This window comes from Cyprinus carpio, chromosome A5 (assembly GCF_018340385.1).
Source record: "Cyprinus carpio isolate SPL01 chromosome A5, ASM1834038v1, whole genome shotgun sequence".
NCBI lineage: Eukaryota > Metazoa > Chordata > Actinopteri > Cypriniformes > Cyprinidae > Cyprinus > Cyprinus carpio.
Genome location: NC_056576.1, coordinates 28,776,540 through 28,789,985, shown reverse-complemented (window position 1 = coordinate 28,789,985; position 13,446 = coordinate 28,776,540). Strand labels below are relative to the sequence as shown.

The 13,446-nt window shown below is 42.3% G+C and overlaps 1 protein-coding gene and 1 long non-coding RNA gene across 2 annotated transcripts; both read left to right on the top strand.

Annotated features, from left to right (window-relative positions):
- The first annotated feature begins 1,789 nt into the window (after positions 1–1,789).
- On the top strand, positions 1,790–4,176 carry LOC122145075. The gene is made up of 3 exons (XR_006160112.1): positions 1,790–2,692; positions 2,953–3,004; positions 3,652–4,176. It is a non-coding gene; the product is annotated as an uncharacterized LOC122145075 (long non-coding RNA).
- A 3,685-nt stretch (positions 4,177–7,861) lies between these two features.
- Positions 7,862–13,426, top strand: LOC109078006 (mitochondrial-processing peptidase subunit alpha-like). The gene is made up of 13 exons (XM_042756762.1): positions 7,862–8,063; positions 8,374–8,576; positions 8,664–8,743; positions 8,867–8,949; positions 9,034–9,128; positions 9,702–9,802; positions 9,882–10,145; positions 10,233–10,325; positions 10,416–10,534; positions 10,619–10,709; positions 10,786–10,848; positions 11,809–11,953; positions 12,268–13,426. The coding sequence occupies exons 1-13, from the start codon at positions 8,017–8,019 to the stop codon at positions 12,435–12,437; spliced, it is 1,554 nt and encodes a 517-aa protein (XP_042612696.1). The 5' UTR covers positions 7,862–8,016; the 3' UTR covers positions 12,438–13,426.
- The last annotated feature ends 20 nt before the right edge of the window (positions 13,427–13,446 follow it).

The window sequence follows — 13,446 nt, the reverse complement described above, 5'->3', positions numbered from 1 at the left end:
CCCTAAATCAGTTGCTGGTTGGGACAGGACGCCCCCGAGGTCGCAGATCGCCAGCTATCCTGTGGAGCCCCGAGTGTGAGGCTGCGTTCCGGCGACTGAAAGACGAGTTGCTGCAGGCGCCGATTCTGGCGTATGCTGACTTCTCCAAGCCCTTTGTCCTATATACGGATGCTAGCAACCTGGGTTTGGGGGCCGTGCTGGCCCAGCAACAGGACGGTGTAGAGCGGGTCGTAGCCTACGCAAGCCGGAGCCTTCATCCAGCAGAGAGGAACGACGCCAATTACAGCTCCTTCAAGTTGGAACTGCTGGCGCTGAAATGGGCACTCAGCGAAAAGTTTAAAGATTACTTGTGGGGTGCCCAGGTGACGGTAGTAACTGACAACAACCCCCTAGTACATCTACAGACGGCGAAGTTGGGGGCAGTGGAACAGCGCTGGGTGGCCCAGTTGGCAAATTACAACTACCAGCTCCGATACCGGCCAGGACGGGAGAACACCAACGCTGACGCCCTGTCCCGACTCCCGGAAGCTCAAGGTCCGAGGGACCCACCGGAGCCCACGCCAGACCCCGAAGGAGAGGAGTGTATGGTGGGCATTGTGGAGGCGCCGGGGACTCAACAGGAGGGGATGCCTGTGAGTTGGGGATGGGACCCCTGCCGCTGGAAAGAGCGACAGCAGGCTGACGGGGAGATCAGTGGCTTGATGCGATGGCTGGAACGGGGCCGAAAACCGACGTTGGCCGAACAACGGGCCCAAGGGGGAACAGGAAGGAAGCTGTTGGGACAATGGGCCAGACTACAGGTGAAGGAGGGAGTACTCTGTAGGTCTGTCCGAGATCCGGGGCTGGACGAGGAATTCCGACAGATCGTTGTCCCCGAAGGCCAGGTACAGGAGCTCTTGATAGCGTACCATGATCAGCTGGGCCACCAAGGGCACGAGAAAACGGTCTCTCTCTTGAGGCGACACTTCTACTGGCCCAACCTAGAAGCAACGGTACGTACCTTCGTTCAGGCCTGTCCTCGTTGCACCTTGTTCAAAGCCAGGAAGGAGGCACGAGCACCGATGGTCCCCATCCAGGCAAGGGCTCCTCTCCACATAGTCGCAATGGACTTCTTGACTTTGGGTCGGCCGGCAGACCGCTATCAGAACATCCTTGTCATTACCGACTTGTTCACCAAGTACTCCTGGGCCATTCCTACTTTGGACCAGACGGCGAATACCACCGCCACTGCTCTGTGGAGAGCTGTCTTCCAGCCGTTCGGTTGCCCCGAGTTCCTACACTCGGACCAAGGGCCAAACTTCGAGTCCCGGGTGATTAGAGAGCTGTGTAAAGTGTACGGCTGCACCAAGACCCATACCACTACTTACCACCCCCAGGGAAATGGCGGATGCGAGCGGTTCAATCAGACCCTATTGAACTTGCTCGGCACGCTAGACCAAGAACATCAGAGCGACTGGGTGAGTGCGCTACCACATCTGGTTCAGGCCTACAATAATAGTACGCACAGTACCATGGGCTACGCCCCCACTTATTTGATGTTTGGCAGGCATGTGCGGATGCCCACCGACTTATTGTTGGGGACGGCAGCAACCGAGGAGGAGGGGAACGTAACCGAATGGGTAGGGCGCCACCACCAACGCCTCCATTTTGCATACGAGCAAGTCTCGGGAGCGGATCCGAGCGGCTGGGAAGAAAAACAAGAGGCTGTACGACCGGACGGCTCGGGAAGCCCCCCTTCTCCCAGGAGAAAGGGTCCTGGTAAGGGACAACCGGAGACAAGGGAAAAGGGAAGCTCAGTGACCGATGGGAGAATGCACCATACGTGGTCGAGGGCCAGCAGCGGCCTGGACAGCCAGTATATACAATTCGGCCCGAAGGAAAAGCCGGGCCCGCTAGAGTGGTCCATCGGAACATGATCCGCCCCTGTCCGAACTATTCCAGCCCCGTAGAAGAGGCGCCAAAGGAGCCTGAAGCTGTAGCCCCGTGGATAGCAGGATGGGCCGTGATTCCAGGAGAACGGGGAAATGTCCCCGCAGAAATGGCCCCCAGAGACCCGATGGATATGCCTGCGGACATCGACCCTGCCTCGCCACCACGACGGTCCCAGAGGGAGAACCGAGGTCGGCCCCCGGCACGCTATGGAGAATGGGCGACTGAAAGGCGTTCTAGGGACTAGAACGGTTTGGCAGGGGGGTATGTCACGGGGGTGACGAAAGAGAAGCGGAACTAAGTCCCGTTGGAATTGTGTTCCCCCCGGGACGGTGTCGCGGTAACACCGGTCCACTTCCGGGTTGCGCCCGATGTCACAATAACAACGCTAATGATAGATTGACATCTGGTGTGGGGAGTTTGACGTGGCGATCTGTGAGAGGATTATGGAAGCGGAGTAACCACATAAAAAGAGAAGTGCAGAGACCAAAAGTGAGGTGAATTTCTGGGACGGTTGGGCTGGCGTGTGGAGGTATTCGAGGACTATTGTGGGGTTTCGGCTATCTGGCTGTGCAACAGTTATATCAGCGATCGAGTGGAGATATTCAGGACAGAAAGAGTGTGAGTTCTGGAAAGCAAGTGGAGACCAGGCCGCGCCATCACTATCGGAGGGAAGTTAAGAGACCTGATCTGGGACTTCGATCAATTGTATACATCTGGACTGGGAGTGATAACGTTGTGAAGTGGACGGAGCCATCGTTGGGTGAGTGCTGGCTCTATTTGCACTAAGAGTGGGTGTGCCGTGTCTGAAGTGGTGTGTCTGCACAATAAATCGTTTGAAGTGAAGTTACAGAGTGTGGGGAAGATATGTAGAGTTAATGCCGGACGCTCACCACCCCGAGAGCCCACCACCGTCACCGTAATCCACACCCAGGCACACTGACCGAAGCATCTCCCAGCCGTAAGCCCCATTACTTATTCAAGAACACATACTTACTGTTGATTACTTACTCAGCTGCGCAGATCGCAGGATCCTCTGGGCTGAACGCCGCATGTGATGTCCCTATGAAAGGAGGTGGACACAAGAATTATTCTTTTCCCGGTTACAACCGAAGCATCTCCCAGCCGTAAGCCCCATTACTTATTCAAGAACACATACTTACTGTTGATTACTTACTCCGCTGCGCAGATCGCAGGATCCTCTGGGCTGAACGCCGCATGTGATGTCCCTATGAAAGGAGGTGGACACAAGAAAGCGCCCTCAGACACCACCTACTTATTCTTTCTCCCCCGGTTACAACCGAAGCATCAGGATCCTCTCCCAGGACCGTAAGCCCTATTACTTATTTAAGAACACCTACTTACTGTTGATTACTTACTCCGCTGTGCAGATTGCAGGATCCTCTGGGCTGAACGCCGCATGTGATGTCTCTATGAAAGGAGGTGGACACAGGAATTCTTCTTTTCCTGGTTACAACCGAAGCATCTCTCAGCCGTAAGCCCCATTACTTATTCAAGAACGCATACTTACTGTTGATTACTTACTCTGCTGTGCAGATCGCAGGATCTTTTGGGCTGAACGCCGCATGTGATGTCCCTATGAAAGGAGGTGGACACAAGAATTATTTCTTTTCCCGGTTACAACCGAAGCATCTCCTAGCCGTAAGCCCCATTACTTATTCAAGAACATACTTACTGTTGGTTACTTACTCTGCTGTGCAGATCGCAGGATCCTCTGGGCTGAACGCCGCATGTGATGTCCCTATGAAAGGAGGTGGACACACGAATTATTCCTTTCTCGGTCTTAACTGAAGCATCTCCCAGCCGTAAGCCCATCACCCATTAAAGACTACATACCTGCTGTCGATTGCTTACTCTGCTGTGCAGATCGTAGGATCCCCTGGGACGAATGCTGCATGTGATGTCCCTATGAAAAGAGATTGCGGGATCCTCTGGGCTGGACGCTGCATGTGATGTCCCTGTAAAAGGAGGTGGACACGAGAATTATTCCTTTTCCCGGTCTCGACCGAAACATCCACGAGCTCTACTTACCCGGATATCCCCCCCTCATTCCGGGACGGGTGACAGACTATCCTGGCTCTTGCCGGCCCCGTACAGGCACGAATTGCCGACGACTCCACGCCTCCTCGGCGTCCGAGGTCTGGCTTCGTTCTGGTCGGGAGACACGGAAGGAACACTGAACTTTTAAATTGCTTTTAACCAAATAAAACCTTGTTCAATTTTTTTATACTTTCGTCCGTCTGGTTCTTCTGGTACGCTCTCTGAGGTGATCCTGGGTTTCAGGGGCGGGTGCAGTCCGGCTTGGCCCCCCCGACCTGTGACACAATCCACTGTGAAATGTTGTTATCAAAATAAGTGTAAGTCAGCTGACTAATCAATGAAATTGCTATTTAACTGAAATGATTATATAAAATGTGAAAGCATTATTTTTTTTTTTTAATATAGTAACACCTTACAATAAGATCTCATACTGTATGTTAACATCACATTAGCTAACATGAGTACTTTTAATAAAATACATTTGTTCTTTATTTGCATTAATTATTGTTAACAAATAGAACTAAGGATTTAAAAAATAGATTAGTAAATGTTAACATTTAAACTAAGATTAATATATGCTGTAGAAGTGCTGTTTGTGTTAACTAATGTAGTTAACTAATGTTAGCAATCTTACTGTTACCATTAATATATACAAATTCAGTTTCAATTAGCATGAGCTTTTCTGATAAATATTAAGGATTCAACAAAAAAGGTTAGAAAAGAAGGATAGGTTAGAATATTATGACTGTATATTTACATGAGAAGAATCCCAATCAAAATGAGACTTGACAGAACAAGAAGAATTTTTTCTTGGAAATATAAATCGGCAGTAAGATCTGGCAAGCAGAAAGCTTGTTCCAACATGAGATGAATCTCTGTGCTTATACCTAAAAAACACCACACAGTATCTCAGTTTTAAACAGAGTGAGGACCAGTCTGCTTTGATACACCATTCACAGACAATACTTTTATACATGGACTCAAGTAGCTGTAAGCCAAGTCGATTAAGCTGATTCATTATATATTATATCAGAAAACAGTAGCAAAAACAGTTCATCACACATGGCAACATAACATGAGAAGCCTTTTCATATTACCATTCTTAATCCATTCGTTCCATGCATGCAACTTGTCACTATCATGATCCACAGCAGACTCTGTGGAGATATAAACTCTTTTAATAAACTACAGAAATGGATAGAAAAAAAATCTTTAAACTAAATGTAAATACAAAATTGCATACAAACACTAGCCATACTTATCAAATGTCTTCATCAGTTCATTAAATGAACAAAAAGACAAGTTATTCTCACCATGTGAGTGATCCAGAAGTTTCTGTGTGAGGTTTTTCAGTCTGTGATGTACGTTCTCCTCTCTCAGAGTGTGAATTGTATCTTGAAGCTCATATGAAAAGCTCATTTGTGGTATTAAACATATGGCCAACAAAACAAGAGCCAGATGCATTGAAAACATCATTCTGGAAATAAAAATTGTTGCACACATCTTTCAGTGAAATAATTGTTGTGTGGCCATGAACAAAAAAGCACTTAGAACTAATGCCTGCATTTAGAAATCTCTCTCTCTCTCTCTCTCTCTATATATATATATATTCCTAAATCTATCCTTGATATTTACAATTGCCATCTATTTGGACAGGCTTTAGATAAATGTATTTATTCATTTATTCATTCGATCATGGCTAAGGCTAGATGGCATACAGCAAATACTACTTGGTATGCGCACATCAATATAGTGTAATTTTTGTCACACTGTACAACAATAATTACTATTTTTGCATTATTGTAAGGGGTAGGTTTAGGGTTGGGGTAGGTGTAGACATTAATAAAACACAATCTAATAGATAGAAAATTCAATTTATTGTTAACTTCCTGTTTTTGCTGTATCTTCTAGCCACAACCAGAGCCGTTGAGAAACAGAGAGCTGCGACACTCCCATAGGTTTCCATCCAACATGAGATGAATCTTGTTTGCCTATTGCGTTATTTCCCACATATACACGCTAAACAACACCACACAGTATTTCTCAGTTTTAAACAGAGTGAGGACCAGTCTGCCTCAGTTTTAAACAGAGTGAGGACCAGTCTGCTATGGACTCAAGTAGCTGTAAGCCAAGTCGATTAAAGCTGATTCATTATATATTTATATCAGAAAACCAGTAGCAAAAAAACAGTTCATCACCACATGGCAACATAACATGAGAAGCCTTTTCATATTACCATTCTTAATCCATTCGTTCCATGCATGCAACTTGTCACTATCATGATCCACAGCAGACTCTGTGGAGATATAAACTCTTTTAATAAACTACAGAAATGGATAGAAAAAAAATCTTTAAACTAAATGTAAATACAAAATTGCATACAAACACTAGCCCATACTTATCAAATGTCTTCATCAGTTCATTAAATGAACAAAAAGACAAGTTATTCTCACCATGTGAGTGATCCAGAAGTTTTCTGTGTGAGGTTTTTCAGTCTGTGATGTACGTTCTCCTCTCTCAGAGTGTGAATTGTATCTTGAAGCTCATATGAAAAGCTCATTTGTGGTATTAAACATATGGCCAACAAAACAAGAGCCAGATGCATTGAAAACATCATTCTGGAAATAAAAAATTGTTTGCACACATCTTTCAGTGAAATAATTGTTGTGTGGCCATGAACAAAAAAGCACTTAGAACTAATGCCTGCATTTAGAAATCTCTCTCTCTCTCTCTCTCTCTCTCTCTCTCTCTCTCTCTATATATATATATATATATTTCTAAATCTATCCTTGATATTTACAATTGCCATCTATTTGGACAGGCTTTAGATAAATGTATTTATTCATTTATTCATTCGATCATGGTTAAGGCTAGATGGCATACAGCAAATACTACTTGGCATGCACACATCAATATAGTGTAATTTTTCTCGCACTGTACAACAATAATTACTATTTTTGCATTATTGTAAGGGGTAGGTTTAGGGTTGGGGTAGGTGTAGACGTTAATAAAACACAATCTAATAGGTATAAAATTCAATTTATTGTTAACTTCCTGTTTTTGCTGTATCCTTCTAGCCACAACCAGAGCCGTTGAGAAACAGAGCTGCGACACTCCCATAGGTTTCCATAGGAACTGAGGAATGCGTGTCATGGAGTAGCCATGTTCAAATAGTTCCAGTATTAAAGCCCATTCATTTCAGTGCTTCTCAAGCACGCTCGCCAGACATTGAGGAAATTATAGCAATTTTTGGTATTTTAACGCATTGTTTTACCTCTCAGAAATCTGGCCAGTAGTTGCATTTTATGAATATTTTTCTGTCAACCAAATGCCTCTAATTTGCCTTTTTGCATTGGAATTTAAAAACATTTTTTCTATTTTAACCCTAAATATTACGTTAATTATAATGTAAATAATAAAGCATATTAGAAAAAAAAATTAATGCTGTCTCTTCATCACTCCCCAAATGCGACTGTAAAACGTAGTCAGCATAGTTATAAATGCAAAATCAATGCACATGATGTGTTAAAAACTGCTGTCTATCCTACTTAAACCCATTCAAAAACATTTGCGGACAGCGCGGAGCTGTTTGGAACTATAGAGAGCTCCATGAAGCACGTGACCGCGCGATCAAAGCGAGTCGCAACCAAAGACTGTAGGTCCCAACTCTGTTTCTCAACGGCTCTGGCCACAACCTTCATGGCAACATTCAAACGGAAATGTGCATCCCTATGCCCTACTCCCTTCGAAGGGCAGAGCCCTTGAAGTGTGTTCTTTGAAGTGTGTAGGGCATTACTGTCTCTTATAAGCGTTTGGAAGTGTTCTTGACAACACTGAGAAGAGTCCTTTGTGAAAGGATTCAGTTGTTCACTTCAGTTTGGAACGTCCCTACAAACTGTGTCCCCTTTCAGAAGTGCCCTTCAAGGGCGCAAAAAAGCCGTTTGGATTTCGCCTGACTAAGGAAGTAGAATAGGAAGTGTTTAATAATCATTTCCGGGCAACGTTCATGGTCAAATAGAATCCAACATGGCTGCTCACATGTCAAGATTAAGGGGCTGGAGCCGAGCGCAGAGGTTTGATCTAATGCCGTAATTATTCACGTATCGAAAGGAAATGCGTAACATGTGTAGAGCCGTAGCAGCATGTTTGCGCTGACTTTATAAAATAATACATTTATATTCTCTGTCTACTTTGTCAAATCGTTTGTTATAGCGGTAATGCACATGTGAGAAACTTCAAAATCTCGCGTGCTTTCCCTGTATTCACAGCAAATATTACAATCGCCAGTGTGGATATGTTATTATTAATGCTTATGGTTTAACTGTGTTGTCGTGTGTTTAATGTTGAGATGCAGTAAGTACAGTCAGTTTATGATTACTGCAGGTTTGGCATCGCAGTATGTAGGCAGTACAGCAGCGGCAGCGCGTATCCCAGTGTGTCCCTGTCCACACCGCTGCCCGGGATCCCCAAACCTGTCTTCGCCTCTGTGGACGGCCAGGAGAAATACGAGACTAAGATCACCACCTTAGAAAACGGACTCAAAGTTGCATCTCAGAACAAATTTGGTCAATTCTGTACAGTTGGAAGTAAGTGCAATGTGTAGTATGTACTGCGTTGTTTGATTCAAATGAGCTGAACCAGATACTGAGGGTTTTATTTCATCTTGTTTTTAGTTCTAGTGAACTCAGGCTCACGTCATGAAGCAAAATATCCCAGCGGAATTGCACACTTTTTGGAAAAGCTTTCCTTTTCTGTAAGTCAGTTAATGTTCATGAGTTGGATTGCATGAATTGTTCTACCTTTTTTTGCTTTGACACAGTTTTACTGATTTAAATGCACCAAACCAATCTGAGTCTGATCGGTTCTTCAATTTTAGTCCACAGCCCAGTTTGAAAGTAAAGATGAGATTCTTCTAACACTTGAGAAACATGGAGGCATATGTGACTGCCAAACATCCAGGTCTGAGACTTTTAGTTTTCTTTTTTATTTATTCTGTTTATCTCATTTTATTCAGCATGTTTTATTTGTTTCTGTCATTTACAGGGACACAACAATGTATGCGGTTTCAGCTGAAGTGAAGGGTCTGGATACTGTAGTGAACCTCCTGTCAGATGCGGTTCTCCAGCCTCGTTTATTAGGTGAGCATCTGAAACACAACTGAATCATTGAGTCTTTAATGAAGATATATGGCAGGTCAAAATTTTGGAATAATTAAAATTGTAATGTTAAAGTTGAGGACTAATTAAAATAATCAATAGTGAGAGTAAATACTTTTATAATGTTACAAATTATTTATATTTCAAATAAATGCTGTTCTTTTTACTCAACATTCTATTCATCACAGAATGCTGAAAAAATTAATCAGTTTTCATAAAAAACATTAAGCAGCACAAGTGTTTGCAACATAATAATAAGTAACCACTGATGACCATGATATTAATAAGATGAACCATTATTATTAACGGAGTACCAATAATAACTGAGCAGCAAATCATATTGGAATGATTTCTGAAGGATCATGTGACACTGAAGACTGGAGTAATGGCTGCTGAAAATTCAGGAATAAATTACATTTTAATTCTATATTTGTATTATATTATTTATTATATTATTAATCAAATGCAGCCTTGGTTAGCATAAGAGCCTTCAAAAAACTACTTTACAACATTTTTATATTTCTGACTGGTATTGTATGTAACTTATGTCTTCAGATGAGGAGATTGAGATGACCAGAATGGCTGTTCGGTTTGAGCTGGAGGATCTGAACATGAGACCTGACCCAGAGCCTTTACTAACAGAAATGATTCATGCTGTGAGTATGACTTTATGCTTTGCTGTAGGTTATTGAAATGAGTTTCTAAGTCTTATTTGATGGTCTCATCAATTTTTAGGCTGCGTACAGGGGCAACACTGTGGGCCTGCCTCGCTTCTGCCCTCCTGAAAATGTTGAGAAGATCGACAGGAAGCTGCTTCATAAGTACCTACAGAGCTATTACTGTCCGCAGCGCATGGTGCTGGCCGGGGTTGGGGTTGAACACGAGCAGCTTGTTCAGTGTGCCAGGAAGTATCTCCTAAATGTTAAACCAGTATGGGGTGCGAGCACACCTGCCAACGTCGACAAGTCTGTAGCACAATACACGGGTGGCATTGTTAAGGTGAGCGAATTTTTAAGGCCAGCAAACATCATTTGGTATTTGAAAGATTCCTAAGTGACTTCAGCTAAGCTGCTTGTCTCATGTTAGATGGTGAAGGACATGTCAGATGTGAGTTTGGGTCCGACACCCATCCCTGAACTAACGCACATCATGATTGGGCTGGAGAGCTGCTCCTTTTTGGTTTGTTACACATCAGTCAGATCAGTTCAATTTCACACTTGCTGAAAATGGTTGTGTGCTGACACAAGTCTTTTTTTCTGTGACTTATAGGAGGATGACTTCATCCCATTTGCGGTCCTCAATATGATGATGGGAGGTGGAGGATCCTTCTCTGCCGGAGGGCCCGGAAAAGGCATGTTCACCCGTCTCTACCTTAATGTGCTCAACAGGTGTGCCATCATCTCTTCACGCTCTGAAATGCCACTGTTATTAATGTAGTGAACAGTTTTCAGCAATTTTTGTCATTTGTACAGACATCACTGGATGTACAATGCTACTTCGTACCACCACAGCTATGAAGATAGTGGTCTGCTGTGTATCCATGCAAGTGCAGACCCTAGACAGGTACTGTAGTTAGGTTTATGTTGTAAATATGACTACCATACACTGCATTATTTTAAACTATTTTTTTTTATTTTAGGTGCGAGAAATGGTTGAGATCATTACAAGGGAGTTTATTCAGATGACTGGGACCGCAGGAGAAGTAAGACTGTCCTTTTGTCCTTCCTTTGTTATTGACCCTCGTCTCATTTCTGGGGTTCTCAGAAGTGAAGTTGTCATAGTTGGGTCAACTTATAAAGTGATGAATGGAAACTACAACATGCATTTTTTGAGTTCCCAGATTTGCTCAAAAAGCAAAACATACAAAAAGTGTAAATCTCAAAGTTTTAATTCACCCGTCCACAAATTAAGGCCTTAAAAAGGTCTTAAATCTGAGCTAAAAGTATGGAATTTATAAAGTCTTGGCATTAAATGTTGCATGCACTGCAAAATAAAAGAAATGTAAATCTTCCTCTGTATTTTTGCCTTGTTTCCAATCTAAACGTCTTTAAATCAAGCTACAATTACTTGATGTAAATTTACCACGCAAAGGTCTTGTTTCTAAGAAACTGTGCAAAATGAGTTTATGCTTAAAACAAGAACAAACATCTCTCAGTGGGGCATAAAATCCTGTTTCCCCGTTGAATTAGGTTGATTTTTCTGAGCCCATTGGCAGATCATTATTTATTTATTTATTTATTTTAAACATAAATTCACTTAATTTTAACCAATTTCTCATAAAAATGACTAAAATACTGAGTAAGAACCTCACTTTTTTGCAAGATGTGATCATAAAGTACAGTAAAAGTTATTTCAATATTCGAGTGGTTGCGAGCAGAGCTATTCAGGCCTTCATAAGACCTGTAGAAACCCTGTGAAATTTACCATAGGATTTCCATGACTTTCCAATAGAGGAAACTGATACTAAGAGCTTGATTACAGTGTTTAGAACACAGACAGATGTCAAATTTGAATGTGTATTACATTTTTAAAAATGAGAAATGTTCTAGATGTACAATGTTAATAACTGTGATCACACGTCATCGCAGTCTGTGAAAAGGTTGCGTTTGTTACTCAAAGTGAATTTGTTGCGTTCATAGCCTGCAATCTCTCACTTGTGCAGATGGAGCTAGAGAGAGCCAAGACACAACTGAAATCCATGCTCATGATGAACCTGGAGTCACGACCGGTCATCTTTGAAGATGTAGGTCGACAAGTACTTGCGACAGGCAAGAGGAAGCTGCCGCATGAGCTGTGTGAGCTCATCAGTAAGTATTGATGGTACTGCAGAGTATAAAGCCTATATGAAAGCATAATTTTGCGTTTTTAACAGTCGTAAAATACTTAATACACAACCTTTCAAAAGTTTAAGCTAATCAGCATATTAGAATGATTTCTGAAGGATCATGTGACACTGGAGAGTAGTGTGTGATGCCTGTACATATGTAACTTAATAATTGCATTACTTGCCTCGAATATGTTATATGCGTATCATACCATTCACTACATCTTTCTTGGAGAGTCCATTTGTTAAAAATATCAATTAACAGGCTCTTTTTCTCTCTACTTTTCTTTGTTTTAGGTAACGTTACAGCCAGTGACATCAAGAGAGTTACAACGAAAATGCTGCGTAGTAAGCCTGCGGTAGCAGCGCTGGGAGATCTGACAGAGCTGCCCTCATACGAGGACATTCAGGCCGCTCTCTCCAGTAAAGACGGACGTCTGCCTCGCATATACCGCCTGTTCCGATAGGGGACAGACAGCTGGCCCCATCTAGAGGCAAAAATGAGGACCGACCTAACAAATATTCTTGACTGGAATTTAAGTGCAATGCTTAAAAGGACTGTGGTTGCATTTCATCTATAAAGTGTTTAAAACATAACTTTAAAGCGATAGTTCACCTAAAAATTCTGTCATTATTTACTCACCCTCATGTCATTTCAAAACTGTAGGACTTCCCACTGTGGAACATAACAGAAAATATTTAGAAAAAATATATTTAATATTTTTTTTGTCTATACAAAGTAAGTCAGTGGACTCTAATGGGTTTGATTCTTCCAAATATCTTCTTTTCTGTTGCATAGAACAAAGAAAGATTTGTAATGACATGAGGTTGGTGCGTAAGTGACAATTTTCATATCTGGATGGAGAATTCTTTTTAAATTTTAAAAGCTGGGTGATGACTGAGTTTAGTTTTACACACCAGTGCATTATTTTGCATGATTTTGTTGAACTCACCATGCGTTTAACATAAATTCATGTTCACAACTATGTTGTTCATAGGCTGTGCTTTTCTGTGTAAAACTGGGCAAACTCAAACGATATTCAGCACCATTTTTTCCCCACAAAGCTCTAAAAAGCACTTGATATTAAAAAAAAAAAACCTTGATACAACCCTTGATATAATATCTGAACAGAATGACACAGACTGTCTTATCTTCCGCTTAGCCTAGCAGTGAAAACATAGTGTGTATATAATGATAAACCCCTTTTCTTTTGCTAAATCACTGTCAACATGTACCTCCGATCACTTATCAAGAATTGTTTTTTATCAAATGTCAGTTTAGCCGGTTTTGTTGGATTATGCTACAAGAATATATTTATTCCCTTGTACTTCATCAGTACAAGTTTACTGTTATATATTTCCATTGCCTATTAAGATGATGAAAATGGTTGAATCTGTCATGAGCAAAAACCTTCATGTTCCCTTAAAAAAATAAATAAAAGTTTGATCCTTTTTATTTTTTTTCATGTACAATTT